At 24.0% G+C, this 22,897-nt stretch overlaps 11 protein-coding genes across 11 annotated transcripts, besides 39 other annotated features; 7 read left to right on the forward strand and 4 right to left on the reverse strand.

The window, feature by feature from the left end:
* Positions 1 to 7: 7 nt before the first annotated feature.
* Positions 8 to 79: a sequence feature (AT_rich).
* Positions 80 to 101: 22 nt separating this feature from the next.
* EDI_278360 (proteasome-activating nucleotidase, putative) lies at positions 102 to 2,026 on the forward strand (the record flags this gene model as incomplete). The annotated part of the gene is made up of 2 exons (XM_001736096.1): positions 102 to 300; positions 351 to 2,026. The coding sequence occupies 2 exons, from the start codon at positions 102 to 104 to the stop codon at positions 2,024 to 2,026; spliced, it is 1,875 nt and encodes a 624-aa protein (XP_001736148.1).
* A 46-nt stretch (positions 2,027 to 2,072) lies between these two features.
* Positions 2,073 to 2,174: a sequence feature (AT_rich).
* A 7-nt stretch (positions 2,175 to 2,181) lies between these two features.
* Positions 2,182 to 4,155: a repeat region.
* Positions 4,156 to 4,233: 78 nt separating this feature from the next.
* Positions 4,234 to 4,438: a sequence feature (AT_rich).
* A 214-nt stretch (positions 4,439 to 4,652) lies between these two features.
* Positions 4,653 to 4,706: a sequence feature (AT_rich).
* A 93-nt stretch (positions 4,707 to 4,799) lies between these two features.
* Positions 4,800 to 4,876: a microsatellite.
* On the forward strand, positions 4,876 to 5,499 carry EDI_278370 (uncharacterized protein; the record flags this gene model as incomplete). Its single annotated transcript, XM_001736097.1, has 2 exons — positions 4,876 to 5,362; positions 5,414 to 5,499. 2 exons carry the CDS (start codon positions 4,876 to 4,878, stop codon positions 5,497 to 5,499), a joined length of 573 nt encoding a protein of 190 aa, XP_001736149.1.
* Positions 5,368 to 5,412: a sequence feature (AT_rich).
* A 621-nt stretch (positions 5,500 to 6,120) lies between the features above and the next one.
* Positions 6,121 to 6,158: a sequence feature (AT_rich).
* A 78-nt stretch (positions 6,159 to 6,236) lies between these two features.
* Positions 6,237 to 6,364: a sequence feature (AT_rich).
* A 21-nt stretch (positions 6,365 to 6,385) lies between these two features.
* Positions 6,386 to 6,567: a microsatellite.
* Positions 6,568 to 6,613: 46 nt separating this feature from the next.
* EDI_278380 (ras guanine nucleotide exchange factor, slime mold, putative) lies at positions 6,614 to 9,166 on the forward strand (the record flags this gene model as incomplete). The annotated part of the gene is made up of 1 exon (XM_001736098.1): positions 6,614 to 9,166. The coding sequence occupies one exon, from the start codon at positions 6,614 to 6,616 to the stop codon at positions 9,164 to 9,166; it is 2,553 nt and encodes an 850-aa protein (XP_001736150.1).
* Positions 9,161 to 9,184: a sequence feature (AT_rich).
* A 19-nt stretch (positions 9,185 to 9,203) lies between these two features.
* Positions 9,204 to 9,303: a microsatellite.
* Positions 9,304 to 9,332: 29 nt separating this feature from the next.
* Positions 9,333 to 9,421: a sequence feature (AT_rich).
* Positions 9,360 to 10,454, reverse strand: EDI_278390 (uncharacterized protein; the record flags this gene model as incomplete). The annotated part of the gene is made up of 1 exon (XM_001736099.1): positions 9,360 to 10,454. One exon carries the CDS (start codon positions 10,452 to 10,454, stop codon positions 9,360 to 9,362), a length of 1,095 nt encoding a protein of 364 aa, XP_001736151.1.
* A 61-nt stretch (positions 10,455 to 10,515) lies between these two features.
* Positions 10,516 to 10,633: a microsatellite.
* A 179-nt stretch (positions 10,634 to 10,812) lies between these two features.
* Positions 10,813 to 10,877: a sequence feature (AT_rich).
* Positions 10,878 to 10,903: 26 nt separating this feature from the next.
* On the forward strand, positions 10,904 to 12,340 carry EDI_278400 (uncharacterized protein; the record flags this gene model as incomplete). The annotated part of the gene is made up of 1 exon (XM_001736100.1): positions 10,904 to 12,340. One exon carries the CDS (start codon positions 10,904 to 10,906, stop codon positions 12,338 to 12,340), a length of 1,437 nt encoding a protein of 478 aa, XP_001736152.1.
* Positions 11,302 to 11,345: a sequence feature (AT_rich).
* Positions 12,341 to 12,344: 4 nt separating the features above from the next.
* Positions 12,345 to 12,375: a sequence feature (AT_rich).
* A 389-nt stretch (positions 12,376 to 12,764) lies between these two features.
* Positions 12,765 to 12,787: a sequence feature (AT_rich).
* Positions 12,788 to 12,897: 110 nt separating this feature from the next.
* Positions 12,898 to 12,935: a sequence feature (AT_rich).
* Positions 12,936 to 13,508: a repeat region.
* An 8-nt stretch (positions 13,509 to 13,516) lies between these two features.
* Positions 13,517 to 13,611: a sequence feature (AT_rich).
* Positions 13,612 to 13,630: 19 nt separating this feature from the next.
* Positions 13,631 to 13,886: a repeat region.
* A 70-nt stretch (positions 13,887 to 13,956) lies between these two features.
* Positions 13,957 to 14,082: a microsatellite.
* Positions 13,957 to 14,131: a microsatellite.
* Positions 14,132 to 14,153: 22 nt separating this feature from the next.
* Positions 14,154 to 15,699: a repeat region.
* A 3-nt stretch (positions 15,700 to 15,702) lies between these two features.
* Positions 15,703 to 15,751: a sequence feature (AT_rich).
* A 39-nt stretch (positions 15,752 to 15,790) lies between these two features.
* Positions 15,791 to 15,957: a microsatellite.
* Positions 15,958 to 15,996: 39 nt separating this feature from the next.
* Positions 15,997 to 16,165: a microsatellite.
* A 39-nt stretch (positions 16,166 to 16,204) lies between these two features.
* Positions 16,205 to 16,361: a microsatellite.
* Positions 16,362 to 16,428: 67 nt separating this feature from the next.
* Positions 16,429 to 16,484: a sequence feature (AT_rich).
* A 32-nt stretch (positions 16,485 to 16,516) lies between these two features.
* Positions 16,517 to 16,657: a repeat region.
* A 36-nt stretch (positions 16,658 to 16,693) lies between these two features.
* EDI_278410 (sentrin-specific protease, putative) lies at positions 16,694 to 17,287 on the reverse strand (the record flags this gene model as incomplete). Its single annotated transcript, XM_001736101.1, has 1 exon — positions 16,694 to 17,287. One exon carries the CDS (start codon positions 17,285 to 17,287, stop codon positions 16,694 to 16,696), a length of 594 nt encoding a protein of 197 aa, XP_001736153.1.
* Positions 17,286 to 17,389: a sequence feature (AT_rich).
* Positions 17,390 to 17,577: 188 nt separating this feature from the next.
* Positions 17,578 to 17,612: a sequence feature (AT_rich).
* Positions 17,613 to 17,715: 103 nt separating this feature from the next.
* Positions 17,716 to 18,246, forward strand: EDI_278420 (uncharacterized protein; the record flags this gene model as incomplete). The annotated part of the gene is made up of 1 exon (XM_001736102.1): positions 17,716 to 18,246. One exon carries the CDS (start codon positions 17,716 to 17,718, stop codon positions 18,244 to 18,246), a length of 531 nt encoding a protein of 176 aa, XP_001736154.1.
* Positions 17,776 to 17,803: a sequence feature (AT_rich).
* Positions 17,973 to 18,003: a sequence feature (AT_rich).
* Positions 18,247 to 18,290: 44 nt separating the features above from the next.
* Positions 18,291 to 18,338: a microsatellite.
* On the forward strand, positions 18,338 to 19,807 carry EDI_278430 (uncharacterized protein; the record flags this gene model as incomplete). The annotated part of the gene is made up of 1 exon (XM_001736103.1): positions 18,338 to 19,807. One exon carries the CDS (start codon positions 18,338 to 18,340, stop codon positions 19,805 to 19,807), a length of 1,470 nt encoding a protein of 489 aa, XP_001736155.1.
* A 100-nt stretch (positions 19,808 to 19,907) lies between these two features.
* Positions 19,908 to 19,936: a sequence feature (AT_rich).
* Positions 19,937 to 19,966: 30 nt separating this feature from the next.
* EDI_278440 (proteasome subunit alpha type-4, putative) lies at positions 19,967 to 20,771 on the forward strand (the record flags this gene model as incomplete). Its single annotated transcript, XM_001736104.1, has 2 exons — positions 19,967 to 19,969; positions 20,025 to 20,771. 2 exons carry the CDS (start codon positions 19,967 to 19,969, stop codon positions 20,769 to 20,771), a joined length of 750 nt encoding a protein of 249 aa, XP_001736156.1.
* A 66-nt stretch (positions 20,772 to 20,837) lies between these two features.
* Positions 20,838 to 21,338, reverse strand: EDI_278450 (uncharacterized protein; the record flags this gene model as incomplete). Its single annotated transcript, XM_001736105.1, has 1 exon — positions 20,838 to 21,338. The coding sequence occupies one exon, from the start codon at positions 21,336 to 21,338 to the stop codon at positions 20,838 to 20,840; it is 501 nt and encodes a 166-aa protein (XP_001736157.1).
* Positions 21,339 to 21,345: 7 nt separating this feature from the next.
* Positions 21,346 to 21,449: a sequence feature (AT_rich).
* A 32-nt stretch (positions 21,450 to 21,481) lies between these two features.
* On the reverse strand, positions 21,482 to 22,873 carry EDI_278460 (mmr1/hsr1 GTP binding protein, putative; the record flags this gene model as incomplete). Its single annotated transcript, XM_001736106.1, has 1 exon — positions 21,482 to 22,873. The coding sequence occupies one exon, from the start codon at positions 22,871 to 22,873 to the stop codon at positions 21,482 to 21,484; it is 1,392 nt and encodes a 463-aa protein (XP_001736158.1).
* Positions 21,987 to 22,032: a microsatellite.
* Positions 22,874 to 22,897: the final 24 nt, after the last annotated feature.

Consider the following 22,897-nt stretch of genomic DNA (forward strand, 5'->3'; position numbering starts at 1 on the left):
TCTCTTCAAATTTTTGTTTAATATAAATTATAGTTTGATTATAATTTAATCTAATGTATGAAAGTAAATAAAATAAAAAGTACTCAAAACAATTAATTTCTATGAATAAACCTTTTAATACTCTCTTTCTTACTCAACCTATCACCAATGATACTAACCGGTTATTGGTTAGTATTCATCCAGTTCATATGGCTGATAGTAAAATAACTATTGGGGATTATGTTGAAATTAGAGATAATCAAACAGGACAATTATATGGAATTTTTGAAATACACCCACAACCAAGTGCAACAAGAAATAGTTTGTCTTTCTTTATGTAGTTAAATAAAAACCCTAAATTAATTTATTAGCTATGTATATCTATAAGTCACATGGAATAGAGTTTGGTTTACAACCATCTTGTAAAGTTAAAATTATTCCAATTACTAAAGCAATTCCTACACTCTCTTTATTAAAATTAAAAAGTTCACTTTCTTCTCAATACTATCCATTAATTCTTCATCAACTTAAGTCAGTTCCTTTACACCCCGAAATTAAACCAGTAATATCAATTAATGGTGAACTTTTAGAACTTGATATTGATATTCAAGAACTTTGTTTTATAGATGAAGATACATTAATACAATCAACATTACATTCTCCATACCCAATCTTTTACTCACACATAGTCCAATCAATTCTATGTGCTCTAAAAGTAACACCCCCAAATTCACTTGCATTACGTTCTTTCAATATTTGTGGTCCAAGTGGAACCGGGAAAAGTGTTCTTATTCATCAAATCGCAGAACAGACTCACCGTAATTTGGTTATTGAATTTAATGTAAATGGTGATATTAAAGAGTGTTTACAACATAATATCCAAACTGCTTTATCTCATCCACATGACTCAATCCTCTTAATTGATAATATTGATCTTTTACCTAATGACTGCTATATTATTTTACATCAACTTGATTTTAGTGATGTTTTATTATTGACAACATCAGTTACAAAAGTAAAATATAGATTTGATAGAATTTATAATACTTCAGTTCCATCCCCTTCAGAAAGAATTCAATTAATTCATCAATTAATTCCTGAATTAGATTGTACAGAATTAAATGAAATGATGTCAGGATATACCCACAAAGATATTGCTACTGTCATATCACAATCAGATAAATCTATCTCATCATTAATTCCTCTTATCAAGAAACATCCTCCAAGTGGATTAAGTGAAATAGTTTTAAATATTCCACAAGTTTCTTGGGATCAAATAGGTGGTAATGAAGAAATTAAACAACGCCTTAAAGAGGCAGTTCAATGGCCATTAAGATTTAAAGAACAATTAGATAAGTTTCACATTAGACCTACTCGTGGAATACTTTTACATGGACCACCAGGAAATTCTAAGACTATGCAAGCCAAAGCATTAGCATCAGAAGCTAAATGTAATTTTCTTGCTGTTAAAGGACCAGAAATGTTATCTAAGTATGTTGGAGAAACTGAAGGTAAAATTAAAGAAATTTTCATGAAAGCAAGACAGAATGCTCCATGCGTTATTTTCTTTGACGAAATAGATGGTATGCTTGGTGTTGCTAGTGAACGTGGAAAAGTAGGATATGGAGATAGAATGTTGAGTCAATTCTTAGTTGAAATGGATGGTTTAAAAGAAACAAGGGTCTTAGTATTAGCAGCAACAAATAGACCAGACCTTTTAGATGAAGCTTTGTTAAGACCAGGAAGATTTGACAGAATTTTATATGTTGGATTACCTGATTTTGATACAAGAAAACAAATAGTAAAGATATATGCTAATTCTGTTAATAACGAACTTTGGGCAAATAATTTTAAAGGTTATTCAGGAGCTGAGATAGCTGGTATTTGTAGAGAAGCTGCATTAGATAGTTTAAGAAATAATAAAGAAAATATTGATGAAACAAGTTTAATGGCAGCTTGGATGAAATATGGATTACCTCAAACTCAACAAGAAGTTATTAATCTTCATTTAGATTTTCAAAAAACACATAAGATGCAAGGATTCTAAGTTATTTTTAATAAATGATTAATTGTGATTATTGTATTTTGTTGTGAATAATATGTTTTATTACTTAAAATAATAATCAATTTAAATTAATTCTAACTACATTTTTAAAATAAAAATATTTATCTTTTGTTAATTGATTATTTATTATGGTCATAAGATCCTTTTATCAATTCAGAATATACATCAAATTTTGTTACTATGCTTATTGAGTAATGTACTTGACTCTTATAAAGAAAAGTAAACAACAAACAGTATTCAGGTTCAAAGAAAAGAAAGAATGAAATAACAATAAAATGCATAATAATTATGATAAAAGAAATAACAACAGAAAAGTGAATAGAAAAAGAAGAACACAAATAAAAACAAATAAGAAACAATGTAAATATAATGATAATAAGCATTATACAAATAAGAAATCTAAATTATTAACAACAAATGAAATTGAAATGAAAATTAAAAGAATAAGAAATGAAAATGAGAAATGAGAATACCTAGAATTACTTAAAAAGTATGAAGGTAAAGAAAAGAAATGGTATAATATCCTTCAAGAAGTATATTCAATAATAAATAATAAAATAATAAAGAAAAATAAAGAAGAATTCAAAGATAAAACAAAATAAATGAAGAAGATATTAAAACAAATGAAAAATGAATCAAAAACAAAAAACAAAGAATGAAATAAAACTACAATAATAATAAATTAAAAATAACATAAATAAAAAACATAAGAGTAAGAAGAAGAATATAACAAATAATAAATTAACATTCTTCAAAATAAAATCAAAGAATTAGAAGAAATTATTAAATAATTTCAAACAAAAAAGAATGAACAAGAACGAACCACTTCAAATGAAATGATTCAAAAAACATGAGATTCAATTAGAAAAGAGTTTGAAGAAGAAATAAAAAAGATTAAAACACAAATAAACAATATTCAAACTACAAATAATGAAATAAGAAAACTCTAAATTAAAATAATAAAATATTTCATTACAAATAAAATAAATGAAACAGAATATAGAAATAACACTGAAATATGAAGTAAAGATGAAACCATCCTCACCTCCGAGCTAACTGTAAGAGGCCAAAGAAAGAGAAGGCAGGGCCCTGAAGAGTAGTGAGCTGGAGAAGAAGAACATAAGAAATAAATAAAAACAAATCTCTGTATATCAAAAAGTGGAATTGAAAACTATAAGACTAAAGAAAAACAAAAGAAGAACTAGACCATATACAAATAGAAAATGAAGAACAAAATCAAATAATATCAAAATATCAACAGGTTAGTGTTTATTTTTTATTTCAGAAATGGAGAAGAAGAAAACAATGACATTAATGATAAATACACAACCAATACTGAGAACATCATCATCATGGACAATACAAAGGAACCAAACTACCCCTATGAAAAAGATAAGTCTGGAAATAGAAGAAGAAGAGAACAAAACACTGAATATCAAAAACAAGAAATGATAATCAGTCAAGAAGAAAATAAAACACAACAAATCAAACAAATAGAATTTTAATTGATGTGTTGTATTGTTTTGCAATTAATTTGTTAAATAAGAAATTAAATAAGAAATTAAGAAATGGGAACAAATAGAAAGCATAATAAAAATAATAAATAATAATGTAAATAATGAGAAATAATACATTAATAATATTAAAAAGTTACATAAAATAAAATAATCACTAAAAGATAATCAGAATGAAAGTGAACTCAATCATAGAAAGTAGAGTGTAATCCAATAATAAAAAATATTATCATAAAAAATAACTCTACTGATATTGATGATGAATATCTTAACTCTATCATCATTCAAGTTAAAGAAATGAAGATAGATAAATGTGTAAATATTAATTACTACTGGAGAAGGAAAGAATCAGATAAATTAATAAGAGAAATAAATAATAAATGGGTATGGTCAGGAGAATAGAAAATCTACAAGAAGATATGAAAATGATTTCAATGTGTATGTATTATTATCTCTAAAATAAATTTAAATGAGATAAATTTGATGAAGTATAAGAAGTCATAAAGAAAATAAATAGATTAGAATATCTAATCAATGGAATGGTACAGAATAAAATGCATCATGAGATTAAATGAACAAGATGTAGATGAAATTAAATTCGAAGAAAATATGATGAATGCTATTGAACGTTGGTTATATAATAATCAAATATATACAATAAACCTATTAGAGATGAATAAATAAAACATTCTTTATAAACAAATAATAATAATTTTATTAATACTTAATAACTTTTATTTTATTGATTAAATGTGTTTATAAAACTGGTGTATTAATACTGATAGAACATAATTACTTTAATTTATAAATTTACTATATTTGAGTTATCATTAATTTTTAATTACTTATGTATTAAATACATTAAATAATTTTAAATTAAGAATCAAAACAAGTATCAATTTTATATAGTACTAACAAAATTATTTTTGTTTTATAGACTATCGTCTTAACAGATGTCATAGATACATAAACATTTTCTGTAGTTATGTCAGGACTTAAAATAACCTATAAACATATCCTTTAAAATAGTTTTATTTTCAATGAACGATATATGTTATAATTGGTTTATACTCAATTTCATTTGATGTTATAAGTATTAATATATTATATAATCAAATAATAGAACAATAAATTTTGATTTATTTTATGATTTCTTTTACTAAAAAGAACAAATATTTTGATAGAAAGAAAAGATTCAATTCAATTAAACAAAATATCAACATTTTTAAAAAGTGTTAATGAAGAGAATGAATAAAGAAAAAAAATAATTATCAAATAAAAAAACTGAAAAAAAGAAAAAGAAAAACAAAAAATAAAATGCAATTACCAAACGCCAGTGTAGTAAGTGAATTTTTATTAAATTATGGGTTTGCATTTTTTAGTATTTGTATTGCTGAGATGTGTTGTTTTGGATGTTTGATGTATATGTTTGGAGTGTTGTGTGATAGAAAACCAGGTATTGCTAAAGGAATAACATTGTTTGTATGGGTTTTAACGTTCATCCAATCATTTTTATTATTTATGACATATCCATTCTATTTACCATTATTATCAATTTTCCAACATTTGACTAGTATTTTATTAGTTATAAAAATTCCAACTATTGTTATATTTTCAACTCAATTTTATATTGTGGCAGTCTCTTCTGGAATATCACAAATTGTGATATGCTATTTGTTCGTTTTTGGTTCGTATCAACTTCATGAATTTATTTTAGTTGTAATAACTTTCCAAGCTGTTTCTATTCTCTTACTCTCTTCCGTTCAACTCAACGGTGAACGTTTTGTCTCAAATGAATTATCACGTTTGTTTTTAAATTCTTAATTTATAATAAACAATATTTCTTATTTAATAGAATCATATAATGTTATGACTAATCTCGCACAAAAAATTATTAAATGGTTAAGTATTAAAGGAGGGGCTTTACATAAGAATAATTAAAGCTAGTTTTCCTTTTTTTCTTTCAATTTTAACATCTTATTTTATTTCAATAATTTTACTATATCTCTTTGGAATAAAAATAATGAATACAATTTTGTTAAATTAAAATATTCATTATGGTTGAATACAAGTTATCTTTAACTTATTTTGTAAAAGGGTGTCTTGTTAAATTAATTTTTCTATCATTTTTATTTCAAAGATTTCAAATAATTAAGGTGTTAGTTAAGATGAAGTATGTTAGTTTGAAATGATGTTTTTTATTAAAAGAAAATGTTAAATAGAATTTTGTGATTTAAAGTAACGTAATCACTTAACGATGACTGGAGTGCTGTCTTAAAACCAATTTCTTTGATTAAAGAAAGAAAAACAAAAGAAATTGCTAGAGCAAAATAGAATTAATTCAATGTAACTATAATTTTGTTAATTTTTCTATTAACAGGTAATTCATGGGAATCACAATTACTCGTGTATGAAAAAACTTCTTTTACCTAAAGGAGTAGAAAATAAGAAACTCTTGTAAATACCATAAAAGATACAAAAAATTATTGTCAAACAATTAATAATATTCAAATAGAAAATATTTAGTAAGGAGTTTTATTTAGCACTTAACACCCTTTTATCAAAAAATTAATAAAACCAATAATTAAAAAATAATTTTAGGAGTGTTTGTAAAACAGTATTAACTTTTATTAAATGGAAGGTTTTTCAAGGGAACACAACAAAATTCTTTCAAGTTCAATTATTAAAAAATTTCAAAAAAATATTTTGTTATTAATACAATTTTTTCATAGAAGTATAAATTATATTTGAAAGAGTATATAACTTCTATTTTATGGTATAAATAATAATTATAAAAGAATAAAATGCCCCCAGACTAATAACTCTCAAAATTAAAAATAAAATCTAAATGACAATAGTGCAAATAAAAAGAAAGAAGAAACTACTAACTTCGAGAAAGAAAAAAATAAGAACTTAAAAAATAGTAATTAAAATAGAAATTTTACAGAAAAAAAGGGAAAATAAAATTAAAATAGTAAAAAGAATAATAAAAGAAATAATTAAATATAATTTTTGAAGAAACAACTTGAAATACCATTTAGTGGGTGATAGAGACATGTTGGGGCTTCAAGAAGAAAAACTTCAACAAATGCAAGAAGAGATTCAATCACTAAAATTAAAAGTGTCTTTGTTACAATCAGAAAAGTATAAGAAAATGAGATCTATTAATATGAAAGCACTTGCTGGGGATGAATTTACTGATGAAGAAAAGAAAATGCTTCAAGCTGAAATTAGTGCTATAGAAACACTAAGAAATGAATTACAAAAAGAACCAATAAGAGAGTCAAGATCAAGAAGAATAGAACAAAAAAGACTTGATCGACATTCATTATCATTAACATTTAGAAAGAAAAAAAATAATGTAATTTCATTTACTGCATCATCAAAATTAAGTGGAGATAGTGTTTCTATTAATGGAGGAAATGGAACAGAAGCAATAACTGAAACATTAAAGAAAGCTAAAGAAAAAGGATTAAATAAAGAAGAAATTATTGATCAAATATCGAACTGTATTAATAAATATTATCAAGATGCTCGACCAATAAAAGTTGGAGGAGTATTAAAAAATGTAGATGAAGATGTTATTGTAGAACAAAAAAGTAATACACGATTTTATGTTCATACACAATTATTACCTAGATTTGATGAAATTACTATTGATGAAGAAGTTAATAGATTAGGTGAAGAAAAAGTTAAAAGTTATGATACTCTTGTTGGTCTTGTTTGTGATTCAGCAGCTGTAGTTGGATCAGTTGTAATTGATGCATTAAGTTTTGCATCATTAGCAGTAGCAAGACCAGAAATAGAAGAATATATTTCACAATTTCAAAGTGCAGTTGAAGCAGTATTAGAAAAAGCATCAACGTTAATGGAAATAACACAAAAAATAATGGAATTATATGTAAGTCATTGTGAATGTAATGATGAAAACTTTAAGAAGTATATCGAAACATATAAAGCTACTATAACAACGTTAAATAAAATTAAATTAGAACCAGAAATTAATTCTCATGTTGTTTCAGCAGCAAAAGGAGAAGGACAACAATTAAGAGCTGGGTTTATTGAAAGAGATTTTTATGAAAGTGGAAAAGGATTAAGTGCAATAGTATCACAATTAATAGTTAGTATTGGAAATGTTGTTAGAAATAGAATAACTAAAACAGAAGATAATGGAAAGAAAAAGAAAAAAGAAAAAATTGATGAAGAGAATCCATTTGTATTAAATAGTAAAGATATTGTAAAATTAGAAGTTGTGGAAGTAGGAAGTATTACAGTTACATTAGTTAATTCATTAAAAATATATGTTGGTAAAGTATATACTGCAAGAGAAGTAAGAAAAATTAGTGAAAATGAAACAGAAAAATTAACAATGGGAACAAATGATTTTTGGAATGAGATTGAATCACAAGATAAACCGAAAGTTATTACTAAAAAAGATTCAAAATCAATTAATGCAGGTTCATTAAATAGAATTATTGAAACACTAACATCACCTGATTTTAGTGATTTATTCTTTAGAAGAACTTTTTTCTATTCATTTCCATCATTTGCAAAAGCAAAAGAAGTTGTTGATTTATTAATTACAAGATATCTTGTTCCAGATAATATTCCAAAAGAAAAAGCAACATTAATTAAAAGAAGAGTAGTTATTGCATTAAAATATTTTTGTAGTGATGCATTAGATGAATGTAATCAAGGTTTATTAGAATATATTAAATCATTTTTAAATAGACCAGAAGAGACGGATCAACAACTTAAAAGTCTTACAGCTACTATTGATAAAAGGTTATATGAAAGAAATCAATTAATTTCAAATTATTTTATTCCTCCTGTTGATTTATTCTTATCACAAGACATGTGTTCACCAGCTTTATTTATATCAAAAATGGATGATTATGAAATTGCTAAACAACTAACTATGGTTGATTTTGGAATTTATAAAAATGTTCGTCCAACTGAATTATTTGATTGTTCTTTTGATAAAATGAAATACAGAGCACCAAATGTATGTAAAATGTTAGCTCGAGTTGATGAAATTAGTCATTGGATAGGAACTATGATTTTAATGTTTCCTGATGTTGAAATGAGAGCAAAGTTAATGAACAAATTTATTTCAGTTGCTGATAAATTATTAACATTACAAAATTATCAAGCCCTAGCTGGATTTTATGTTGGATTAGAAGCATACTCTCCTATTTCTCGTTTACAAAATACTCGTAATTTATTAACTCAACAAAGTGTAAAAACAATGAAAATATTAGAAAGTTATTTTGGACTTGTTAATAATTCAAATTATAAAAATTATCGTTCACTTATTAAAGATGTTAAAGGTGCATGTGTTCCATTTATTGCAGTTGTAACTAAAGATTTAACATTTATTACTGAAGGAAATGAACCTAAAATAAAAAATGAAGATGGAATCTCATTAATCAATTTTGAACGTCAAGAAATGTGTTTGACTCAAATTGATGATTTCTTACGATTCCAACAATTTACTTTCAATTTCCCTATTGTTCAACCTTTAAATGGTTATCTTCAACAATTGACATCTCTCCCAGAAGATTTGTTGTATCGTATTTCTGTCATTTTGGAACCAAGAAAGAAATAATAAAATTTTAATAATTTAGTTATTCTTTTGTGTTATTTTAATTAAATAAATAATGTTTTAATAAATTAAAGAAAGAGTTAATTAAATAATAAGAAAATGTTGAACTATTATTTAATTAACTCATTTAATGAATGAATAATATTATTTTAATAGAGAGTTGTGTATCTTAATATAATAATTTATTATTTTAATTTTATATAAATTCATTAGTAACATAATTAGTATTTAAATATGTATTAATAATAGAATTAAATACAGGTGATATTTGATATGTTTTCTTTACTTCTTCTTTTTTTACAATTTCAACTACTCCAACTTCAACTTGTCTATCTTTTCTAATAACATTAAAACTTTTATTTTGTTTTTTCCATACTAAACGTAATATCCAAAAAGGATAACTTGCTTCTAAATAATATGGAAAATGATTAGTTTCATCATAATATACTCCAATAACTTTAGTATCTTCTGGTAATTCACATTTCCCAACTCCAATTGGAACCATATCTTCAATAATAAATAATAATGGTGTTACTTGTTTTCCAACTACTAATCCAACTGGATTTTCTATTAATCTACAATGGATATCTAATACTAATAATGCACTTCCACAAATAATAACATGAGTATTATCTTTTATAGGAATAGTTTCTGATTGTCTTAATTTTTGTTGTGTTCGAATATATTTACCAGTTACTTTACCATAATTAATCCATTGCATTTGTTCTAAAAATGTATGAATTCTTCCGATACAATTAACATCACCACAATCTTTAATTTGATGTCTTACCATTGTTTTACTTACATATTTTGGTTTCTCTTTATTCCAAAGATCAACAATAGCATTTCTAATATAAATATATCTTTCTGGTGTTTTAGCAGCTCTTCCAATAAAAAATTCTTGATTTCTATCAATTTCTATTTGTTGTATTCTACTCCTATCAAATTCAGATCTATATGATGTTGAAGTAATTAATGTCCGATTAGTACTTCCAGAGTGTTCAGTTGAAGTTTCTGTAGAAGGAACAAAACAACTTTTAGATGGAATTTTTGATTCAAAATTAATATCAAAAGGATTAGGAGGAATTTTAACGACAGGACATTCACAAAAAGTAGAGCCCTCAGTGGTATGTTGTTTCTTTTCTTTTCTTGATGAGTTGATTTCTTTAAATCCCGATATCATCGTTTCAAAAACACGTCTTCTTTTTTCAGCAATAGATTCTCGAGGAACTTCTTTAAAAACACTCATTTTATGAGGTGTTTGATTTCGTTCAATGAATGTGTTCTCCATACTTCGTTATTGTAAATTACTTCTTTTTATTGTTCTGGTGAGTGACAGCACTCTTTGTATCTTTTCTTTTTTATTTTTTTTTATATCATTCTTTTATAATATTTTTATTATCATTGTATAGTTTCTTTTTTCACTTTTTATTTTTGTTTTTTGAAGTCTTGATTTCTACTTTTTTCTTTTTAAACAATAAATTTTTTATTAAACCTTTTATTCTACTTGTAAATAAAATTATTGAGTAAAAGAGAGTTTCTTATGTAAAGAAATATTAGTTATAATATTTCTATTGTGAAAACAAAAAATAAGAAATTTAAAAAAAAAGAAACTAAATCGAAACTTCTTTCGATGATTTTCTGAAAACTAAAAAATATTTATTTAAAGTTGATATTAAAACGTCAAAAATAATTTTTAAAAAAACTAAAAATACAACTCCAAAAAAATAAAGACAAGTTATGGTTGATTTAAATATAGAAAAATACGAAATCCCAGAACATGACAATATGATTAAAAAGCAAATTGATGAGTTGATTATTAAAGCTGAAGTGAATGACAACAGTGTTAAAGAAATAAAAAATGAAGTTAATGAGATAGAGAAAAAAATAGAAAGTATTCTCAATAGAGATGAAAAAGTAAAGACATATTGTGAAAAGACAACAATATTTTTTGAAAGTTTTATTAAACTCCTCAATGAACAAAAAGAAATTATCATGTTACAAGGAGATACAATCAGATATTTAGAAAACGAATTGAAAACTAATGTCTTACCATTTATTCACGACCAAAAAAATTTAAATGATGAAAATAGAAATGAACAAAAAATAATTAAAAAACAAATAGATGAAGAAGTTTCTAAATTAAATTTAGAAAATAAAAATATTACTTTAAATTTAAATTCTATTGAACAACAACTTGAACAAAATAAAAATATTAATGACAATCAACAAAAACAACTTCAAAACATAGAACTAAAAATCATTCAAGAATCTGAAAATAATAATAAAAATCTTCTTTCTTTTGAAGAAGAATATAAACAATATAAAAATTGGAGTACTGAACATTTAAATAATCAGTTTAATGAAATAAATTTACAACTAAGTAAATTTAATGATAAAATGAAGTCATTTGTGGAAAAACATGAAGTTGAAAATATTAATAACATTATTTGTTTACTTGAAAAAACAATTAAAAGAAAAGACAAACAAAATTTTTCATTAGTTTCTATTGCTATTAGTAATGTTGAAACTCAATTAAATTCTTTAAAAGGTTCATTTGAAAAATATGTTGTAAGTTCTAGTTCTAAAGAAAAAGAAGTTCACCATTTGATTTCTTCTATTCCTTCAATTTGGAAATGTCTTTATAAACAAAAATTTGAAAAATTAAGATTGGATTGTTATTTTGATGACTTATGTCAATGGACAAAATTAAATGCTATTAATCATATAGAAACTATAACAATGGAACGTTTACGATTTTCTTCTTTTTTTGTTCAAAGTGTAAAAGGGCGTTCAAATGTTATGTTCATTTTTAGAACAATTGATCAACATATTTTTGGTTGTTTCAATAAATTAATTATTCCGTCTGAATTTACTAAACCAGGAGATGTAGAAACAGGAATTGGAATTGATGATAACCATTTTATATTTACATATAATTATGAAATTCACAAATTAGTCTTATGGAAAATGAAAAGAGAAACAGAAACACTTGAACTTTTCAAAGAAAGGTCTGAAGATCTTATTAAAGTAGAAAAAGCTTTTTGTATTAAAAAGAATGGAGAAGGATATTTTTCTACAAAAATAAATGAATACTATACTAATACTAATAAAATTAATATAGACAAAAATGATAGATTTAAAGTAGAATGTTTCTACATTGTTTATTGGCAATAAACACTATAAAAGAATATTTAAATATTATATTTAAAGAGAGGTATATTAATAATAAAAAGGAATAATTCATTTAATTATCATAATAGTAAACGTTATTATTAATCATCTTTATTTTTGCTAACTTTTACAGCTATAATGACGATAATAATTATAATAACAAGAATTATTATTGCTATGACAGTTCCAATAATTAACCACAATTTAAAGTTCTTCCACCACATTGCATTTTTCATATTAGTTGATGATTTTTTAAAGGCAGCAGCATTTTCATTCATTACAGCAGTTTGTTGTTGAAGTTCTTCTGCGTTGGCGACATTACGAGTCATGTTATCAATATTATTTTGCATAATTTGTTGTGTTTCATCAAGGTCTCTGTTAATATTTTGAATACGTTGATCACTAAAAGTGATAAGATAATTTGAGGTAAAATAAATAAAATTTAAAAATCAATACCAAACGACATGATTGTTTTTTACTTTTTAGTTTAAATAGATGGTTCTTTTTTTTTACTTTTTTATTTTTGTTGAAATAAAAATTCAGGTAAGAAATTTATCTTCAATTATTTTTCTTTATTTTTTTAATTTTTTTATATTAAAGATTCAAAGGTAGCAAGAACTCTAAAATATTTCCATCCTTCGATTCCCACAAGTTATGGACTGGTTATGACGTTGCGTTTGGTTAGAAAAACATCTTACCCGGTACTGCAAGAATAGCAGTGTTTATTATGTACAATGACAGAATATCATTGACAATAAACGAATGGGTATTTATAAAGATGTTATTATTACTTGTTAGAATACAAGTATAATTGATAATATAAGAAAGATTATCAAAAGAAAAGGGTAAGTGGTTGATTCTAAAAAGAATATTAGCCCAAAGCAATACAGTGGTAATTATATACTCTCCTTAAAATAAGAAAATAAAGAAGAATTTTAAACTCATTAAAATCAAAAAGAAATTAAATAATGAATATTTAAATAAGGGATGTTTAAATACTCTATTTCGCATTAAAAACGAAAAAATGAAATTGTCTCAGTTCAACAACTAAAATCAAAGATTAAGTTAATATTTGATGAACAAATACTTTTAAAGCAAATGGATTAGTTAATCTCCACTGATCAATGAAAAATAGAAAATATTTCTATAATACTTAATTATCTATTTTTTACTTAATTCTTTTATATTAAATTTGAAAATTATTAAAAATTCTTTATTTCTTAATTTTAAAACTAAAATCTTAAAAATATTTCTTGTAAATATTTTCTTTAATTCATTCACAAAATACATAAATAATTAAGTGGTAATAGAATTGGTTTATATTATTTATCTTTCTGGGCGGTGATTAATCTTTACTTTTTCTCATTTGTTTATTAACTCTACAAAATATGTTTTACTTGGATAGAAACAATTTTTTTATGACACCAACTATATTTTTAATTATAGTGTTCTTGACTTCTTTGATGATTTTATTTTTCAGTTTTTATTAATTTAATATTTTCTGTATTTATTATTACATTTATTAAAATTACTACTACAGGTAATTATTATTCTTATCATTGCTTGTTTTATTTTCTTCAAATATTTTCTATTATACTTAACCAACTAATTAAAAGTCATTTCATTTGTTATTCTATTTCCTTGTTTTGTTTTTATTTCTTGTTCTTTGTTTGTTGTGTCTTTTTTGTTTCTATTCATTTCTTCTTATCCTTTATTTATCTGTTTTTCATTTTTATAGTTTTTTTCATACCCAAATTCAATGTTAATGTTATCATTATTGTTGTATATTTATTTATCACTTTCATAGATTAAATTAGATTGTTCTTTGTGTTTTCATTTATATTTCATTTTCATTTCTATCATTATTATGTGATATTATCATTAATTATGATGAGATGTTTTATTATTTATTATTTTTTATTATATTCTATTTTGTTAATTTTATTATTGTTATTTAAAACAATAAAAATGAAATGACGCTTATTAAAATAATAAATAAAATGATTTGTTATAAACGTGTATTTGATTATTTAATCTTATTATTTTGATCTGATATTCATTAAATTAAAATGGAATCAGTGATGAATAATCATTTAATTAAAGAAGTAGTAGAAACACTTCCAAATATTTATCAATCAATTGATGATACTACTAAACAATATCAATATTATTTAGGAAGTATTAAAAATGAAATATTTGAGAAACAAGATAATGAAACATATGAACAAGCAATTAAAAGAGGAGAAGGGGTATTTGATAGAATTGATGAAGTAGTTAGAAGAAGAAGAATAGTAATAGAAAAAGGACAAGAAACAATAAATAAAATAGAAATAATTAAAAATAAAATGAACAAAATAATAGAAGAATGTAATGATGATGAAGAGTCAGTTAATAAAGCTAAGAATGAACTAATAGATAAAATCATTCACATGGAAGAAATGAGTATGGAAGATAAAATTAAAAAATTAGAAGAAGAAATTAACAATATTAAAATAAGATTTATTAAGAATAAAGAAGAATGGAACACCCATTATAGTGATTATTTTGAGAGGAAGAAGAAAAAAGAAGAAGAAGAAGAAAAAGAAAGGAAAACAATAGAAGAAATTCAACAAATAGAAGAATGGACTAATAGAAAAATAGGAAATATATTATTTGATTCAGACGTTGATGATTGGAATAAGGATACATCAGTATTTGATAAAAGAGTTATGAAGAAAGAACATATAATAATTATTATTGAAGATACAAATGGAAATAAATTTGGAGGATATGTTAATGAGAAAATTAATGAAGTTGGTTGTTATATAAATGATCCAAAATCATTTTTATTTTCATTAGAAACAAAAGGAAGAATAGAAGGAATGATGAAATTTGATATTAAAGATCCACAACATGCATTTTATTTATTTAACCAATCAAGTTATGATTTGTTTGGATTTGGATATAGAAGTGATATTCTTGTTTGGAAAGAAAATTATAAAACAAAATCATTTTGTAAACATCATTCATATGAATATAAAGGAATATCAAATGCACTTTGTGGAAAACAATTTCCAGATAATTTCACACCACAACGAATCGTTGTAATTGAAATGAAATGATTTTTATTCATTATTATTTATTTGAAATATAAAAACTAAAAAAGAATATAAAATAAAATCAATAAATGAAATGATGAATATAAAAAATGTTCATATTTTATTCTTGTTTTATTTTATTTGAAATATTCATATTCATTATGTTAATTTAATAAATAATAAAAAGAAATAAGAATAAAAGATAAATAAATATAATAAAATATTTATTTTATTCTTTTTTATTTATTTTTTATTTTATTTATATTATTTTATATTTCTTTGTTTATGTTAATATATCAAAAATAAGAATAAATAACAATAATATAAACAAATAATTGAAGAGAATTGTGTATTTGTATGAAATAGCATGTCATTAATTATATGAAATGATAATTAAAATGATGTAATATTTGTAATGATAAAATAATAACAATACAACAAATATTATTAAATTATATTGTAAATCAGAATATACAAATTGATAAACATGATTTAATAAATAAATTATATATTGAGAATAACTAATATAAAATAAATATAATAAATGATGAAGAAATAGAGAATAAAATGAAGCTCATCTTCAATAAAAATGAAATAAATAAAATCAAAATAAGAATAGAAAATAAAGAAATGAATATTATATTAAAATATAAAATAATTAATAAAGTGAACAAACTATAAATAACAAGACATTTATATAGAAGATAAATAAGAATAATAAATAATAAAATGAAGTGATAAAAAGATAAATCTAATATTTAATAATCAACTGAAATTGATAGAAATTATCAATAAAATAATAAAAAAGAATATAAAACAGTAATAACGATAAATAGAATAATTAATAAAGACAAAGAAAGAATAAAAATTGAACAAAATATTATAAAACAATTGAAATAATGATAAGATATATAATAAATATGAATATGAAATACTTAACAAAATAATGTAGACACTATGCAGATGAATATAGATTTATAAAAGTACCTCATGAACAAGATATTCATTAGAATGAAATATTTTTAAATATAAAATAAAATAGAAATTAAAGTTCTATAAATTTTATTTTAGCAATTTTATACTTAACTCTTTACCACAGAAGATGCCTTTTATTTCTATTATATTCACTCTTCTGAATGACCTTGATTTGTTTGCTGTTTGATTTTCTTTACAAAAATTCAATCATACTATTCAATGTTTATGATAATATAACTTGGTGGTTCTTTGGATTGAAAAAGGAACTTTAAAATTAGAAAGAAAAAGAAATAAGAAAGGAAAATTAAAGGTGATGAATCTCTGAGTACACTAATGAACGGATTTCTGAAGCAGTATAAGGTGGATGAAGTACTTCAAAGCTACGTATGTTATCCTTTAATAAAATACATAACGCATAAATATTTGCTAAAACATGAGGTCCACAGTCAAGTCCATTTGTTTGAAGAGGACAATGTGCCTTATAAAAAGTAATAGGAAAGCCAAAGAAAAGAGATATTTTATCTAGAAGAACTTCTGCATGAAAAGTAGAATGAGAGGGAACGCTGTCATAGTAATATCCCATTTTGGAAAATAAATCAATATAAAGAAGTGTCCAATGAGATCCGTTATTTACACTATTGTTATCAGTTAAATCATTAACTGTGATAATTAAATGATGGTATTCTTTTGCGTTTAAATCATTTAACAATTGTTTATCATCCCCAAGACTTAATAACACATATCCTAATGGATCAATTATCAAAGCATCTTTCAATGGAAATTCTTTTTTGATGTATTCAATTTGATATGAAATCAAGTTATCATTAAACCATCCATTTTTTACAAGTTTTTCATCACAAGGATATAAAGTGACATCACCTATTGAAGAAATACTCATTATTTATATAATTTTCAAAATTTCTGATTATTAGTATTATTTTGATAATAATTTATTATTATCTTTTCTTTTAGTTAACATAAATAGAAAATAAATTAATTAGAATGGTGAGGGTAATATCCATTATTATAAATAAAAGAAAAAGTCCAGTTAAAGACGTACTGAGAGTAATTATTTAAAGAATTAATCCACCGTTAAAAGTATTCGTATTATGATAAAGATAAAAATAAAGAACATTGCAGAGTAAGATTATTTTTGTGTTTTACAAATCAAGATTTTTTAAATTGGAGATATTATTTAATAGATATTTTATTGTTATAAATAACAAATGAGATAAAAACGGGAAAAAAAAAATTTAAGAAACTAAGAAGAAGATAATAAAGAAGAAGATGAACTAAGAAAAGAGGAAAGAGAGTTTCTTGATTAAAATGACAATTGGAAATAAGGAATTTCAAGGGATTGTAACAAAGTTAAAAGAATGGATTCAGTTAAATTATTTTGATATTATTTATAATAGTGAAATAGAAGAATTATCATCAAGACAAATAAATTCAAAAATAATAGGAAGAAAGAATATAACAGTAATTGTCAAAACAACTGAAGGATTTATCTTTGGTTCATACCATCAAAACACATTAAAAATAACAAAAAATTTATTACCAATACGATATAAACAAAATGGTGGATATTTTTTATTTACTTTTATTAATTTTTATGGAATTGAACCACAAATATTTTATACATCTAAATATCAAGACTATATGGTATTATATGCTGATGATAGTGAAAATGGTTTAATTGGAATGTGTTCTGCTTATGATTTAAGAGTTTCTAAATCAACGTTTTCTTCTGAATTCTCTTTTATTTATGACACAAAATATACTTCTGATTTATTTGTTGGTAAAACAAAACCAAATACGTTTGAAATATCTAATATTATTATTCTTCAATGGTATTAATATTAAATGTTTCTTTTTGTAATTATTTTTGTAATTTCCTTTTTAAATAAAAAAAATAAAGAAAAAACTAAAAAAAATAAATAAAGAAAAAATGGATTTTAGTTGTATTGATGTACCTGATCAATTCTTTTGTGGAATTCCTTCTCAAAATCATAAAAACCAATTAAATAATTTAGAAGAATTGATTCATAACTCAGAATTTTATCAAAAATTAATTAATCATTCTACACCACTTAAGATAAGTGATAGATCATTAGTGTCAATAGTTGTAACAGTAATATATGAATTAGATCAACAAATATCATATGAATCTGTTAATGGAAAATTAACAAGATATTTAGAAACCTTAGAAGATGAAGTAAATGAATTTAACTATATATCAAGAAATCGTTATTTATGTAAAATTGAAGGATTATATAATAAGTCTATTCCATCAATTTGTTATTCACGTGGTAATTTAATGAAAAAAGATAAACAAACTAATTCTATTAATCAATTAATTTGTGTTATTGGATTTGAAGATGGAGTTCAATTAAAAATAGGTGAAAGATATCATTTGATAGGAATTTACCAATCGTCTCGTTTTGATGAAGATAATGAGTTAGACATTAAATTACCTACAAATCAAAGACTTTATATATTATTATGGAGAATTTTCGGATTAACTGAATATTGTCTTGATTCTAATGGAATTACTCCTCAAATGAATATCGTTTTAAACCAACATACAAAAGTTATTAATTTGGATTGTAATAATTTCGATATTAGAAATCATATTTTAACCCTTTTTAATTCTATTATTCCTGAACCTATGAACCTTCATTTATTACTTAATTTAGTTAGCTCAATTCATACTCGTCAACCTATGGTTCTTCAAAAATATTCATTAGGTTTAATTGTTGACACAATTGATCCTTTTATTAATAATCTAAAAGAAACACTTCAATTTTTTAATCCTTTTGTTGAAGTTATTGATGCTTGTCAAACTAAATCATTACTTCCACAAATTACTTCAGAAACTATTGAATATGAAGAACATTCATTACAAATTGGAAATGATAGTATAGTAATTATTGTTGCAAATAAAGAGATTAATGAACAAAATAAAATACTAATAGAAGAGTTATTAAATCAACAAATATTACAATTTAATATTTATGGTCAACCAGTAAATATCCCAATTAATTGTTCTGTCATTTTTGTTACTAAAAAAGGTTATAACGAAGATATGATTAGATCATGTGATCACAATGTTATCATTCATCAGGGAATCACAAATATTTCTATAAAACAACTACTCCATAAATGGAATCAAAAAGAAATATTGGATGCGTATAGATATTTTGCTTATTGTAGACAATTAAAATGCTCTATTAATGAAGATTTTCAAGACATAGTCACAGATTCATTTGTTAGTGCAAGAAAAATTAATTCAAATATAGATCAAATGTCATTACATAAATGGCTAAATGTTGCTTGTATTTTAGGTTCTTCTTATGGAAAAAGAAAAATCAATCACGAAATATGGAATGAAACACTACAACTTTTATCACTACACTAATTGATTTTAATCTTTCATTTAAACTTGTAACTTCTTCAACATCATTACATGAAATAAAATTTTAATATATTCTACAAAATAAGTCAAACCCTAACACTTCAAAAAAAAAATTAAAAAATCATAAAAAAAGAGAAGAAAACTTAAAATAAAATTGAAGAAATGGTTTGTTAAGAAAACTTCAATGGAAAAGAAAGAAAAATATTCACATTGGTTATAGGCTAGAAGATATGATAGTAGAACTACTATGTTCTCCCCTGAAGGGAGACTGTATCAAGTAGAATATGCAATGGAAGCTATTAGTCATTCATCAAGTGCAATTGGTATTTTAGCCACTGATGGAATTTTACTTGCTGCTAAAAAGAAAAGAGTTGCACGATTAGTTGATAGGTCTAAAGGGGCAGATAAAATGTATGAATTAGATGAACACATTGCATGTGCTGCAGCAGGAATAACATCAGATACAAATATATTAGTAGATTATTTAAGAGATGTATGTCAACAACATAGATTTACATATGGAGAAGAAATACCAGTAGAAATGTTAGTACAACGAATTTGTGATATGAAACAAAGTTATACTCAATATGGTGGATTAAGACCATATGGAGTTTCATTCTTATATGCTGGATGGGATAGATATTTTGGATATCAATTATATATGTGTGATCCAAGTGGAAATTATGGAGGATGGAAAGCTACTGCTATTGGAGCTAATTATCAAGCAGCTGAATCGATTATGAAAACAGAATATAAAGATGATATTACATTAGAAGAAGCAAAAAAATTAGCGGTTAAAATCTTTAGTAAAAGTGTAGAAAGTTCATCAATGGTACCATCTAAATTAGAATTTGGTATTTTTAAATTAGATAATCAAAATAAACCAAGTTTTAAAGTTATGAAAGATCGTGAAGTCTCTGTTTTATTAAAAGAATGTGGAATTGAACAAGTAGAAGACCGAGATTAAATTATTCTCATCTTATAGCATTCAATTGACTAATTTTTATTAAATGAGAACCAAATCAAACAAAATTTAATATTTTAAACCATAAAAAGAAGAATATGAAGTTGGTGAAGGAGTCATTGGTAATTCAATATATTTCTCATTGAAAGTATTTAATTTTCCTTCATTAATCCATTTTGTTTTTCTTTGGTCTACAGAAGAAATATATCGTTGTAAGCCTAATTGAAACATTGATAATAATAATTGTTCTCCAAATATATGAGCATTTCCTTGAAGTAATAAACACTCAGTTAAAAGTACTTCAAATACTGATTCATCTACATCAATTTCTCCAGCCATTTCATGTTTGGAAGCTAAAACAAATTCTCTTACTCTTGTCATAGCATGAGGTGAAGCTGTTCCAAATTGGTTTAATATAATTTTACTTATTCTTTCTTTTAGTAATCCATATGAATAAAATTGTAATTTTTTATATGCAATACTCTCAGGAAATTTATACCGATAGACGATTTTATTTTGTAGTAAGTATTGAAACTGGAATACTAATGGTATCATCTGACTTCCTTCCATGTCTATCATTTTATAATTCTTTTTATTTACTATTTCTTTTAATTAATTTTACTATTTTAAATTATATTCAATATAAAATTTTTATTTTTCTCTTGAAAAAAATATAAATAACAAAACAAAATAACTTTGAAGTTTGAATTTTTTTATTCTAACTTTGGTGGTTCAAACATAAATACTATTCTCCCTCTTATACAATCTGTTAGTATTTCTCTTGCTGCTTTATGAGTATCAAATCTTCCAGCCTTTCCTGTGATATAACTCTTTTTCTGTGCATATGCTTCAACAAATTCCATTACCGTCATATTTGGAGTTAATTCAATTGAATAAATTTTATCAAGTGGTAGTCTTTCTAAGAAAAATCTTACTATGCTATATGGTTCTCTTAGTTGACTTAATGGGTAAATCCCACAAATTACTTGAATCAATTGAGATTGATTTATCATTGGAAACATCATTCCTGGACAATCAGCAAGAGTAATACGTTTATTCATATTATACGTTTGAAGATATTTTGTTCTTCCTGGATGAGATGAAACAGAAGTAACTTTCTTACCAACAAGCCAATTTAATAGTGATGACTTTCCAACATTAGGATTTCCAATTAAACCAACAACTAAACTACTTTCTTTAGACTTTATCTTTTTAGAGTCCTCTTCTTTTTGTTTAATTTTTTTTTCTTCTTCTTCTATTTCTTTAGATGGTTTTAATTCCATTACAAAATTTTCAAAATCTTGTAATGTTGTTTTAACATAACTCTTTTCACCACCCTCTTTCTTCTTTTCATTTCTAATACTTTCAAGGTCCCAATCTTCAGTCCTTCCTTCAATTGCTTGATTTGTTTTTACGTAAAGTGTTTTAACCTCAAACTTTTTTAAGAAATACTCTTGCCATTCTAATACTATCCTTTCATCAACTAAATCACTCTTGTTCAATATCACACCAAATCCTTTGTTTAAACTCTTAACCCATTCTGCTACTTTTCTGTTAAATTGAATACACCCAAATCTAACATCAACTATCATTAAAACAACTTGAGATCGTTCAACAACTCTCCACAATTGTCTCCATGTCTCCAAGTTACTTTCAAAATAATTTATATTTTTGGGATGTTCATCAATAATTTTTGTTATCCATTCCTCAAATACCACTTTTTCGTTTTGATCTAATTCTTCAGCAGTCATGTCATAATTCCATGGTGGTCGAGTGATAATATCAAGTTCTTCACCGGTTATATCAAATAATGGAATAGTTCTTCCATCCACTCGTTTTGTTAAGTCGATTGGAAGATCTGCTAACTTCTTACGTTCATCAATTTCTTCTTTGGTTTCCATCCCAAGAAGTTTTGGTCTCAAATCTCTTTTGGTTGAAAAAATTTGTTCTTTCAACTTTGTTTTTGTCTCAGACACTAATTCTTCTTCTGTTTGAACATTCTTCTTGGTTTGTGTTTCTACTATTCCTCTCTTTCTTTCTCTTCGTTCACTTAGTTGTTGTTTTTTTTGTTTTCCACTAAAAGGTCTCTTATGACTGCTTTTCATTCTTTCTTTTTATTTTTGAGATTG

The sequence above is a fragment of the Entamoeba dispar genome, genomic scaffold, assembly GCF_000209125.1.
Source record: "Entamoeba dispar SAW760 scf_1105229459691 genomic scaffold, whole genome shotgun sequence".
NCBI lineage: Eukaryota > Evosea > Mastigamoebida > Endamoebidae > Entamoeba > Entamoeba dispar.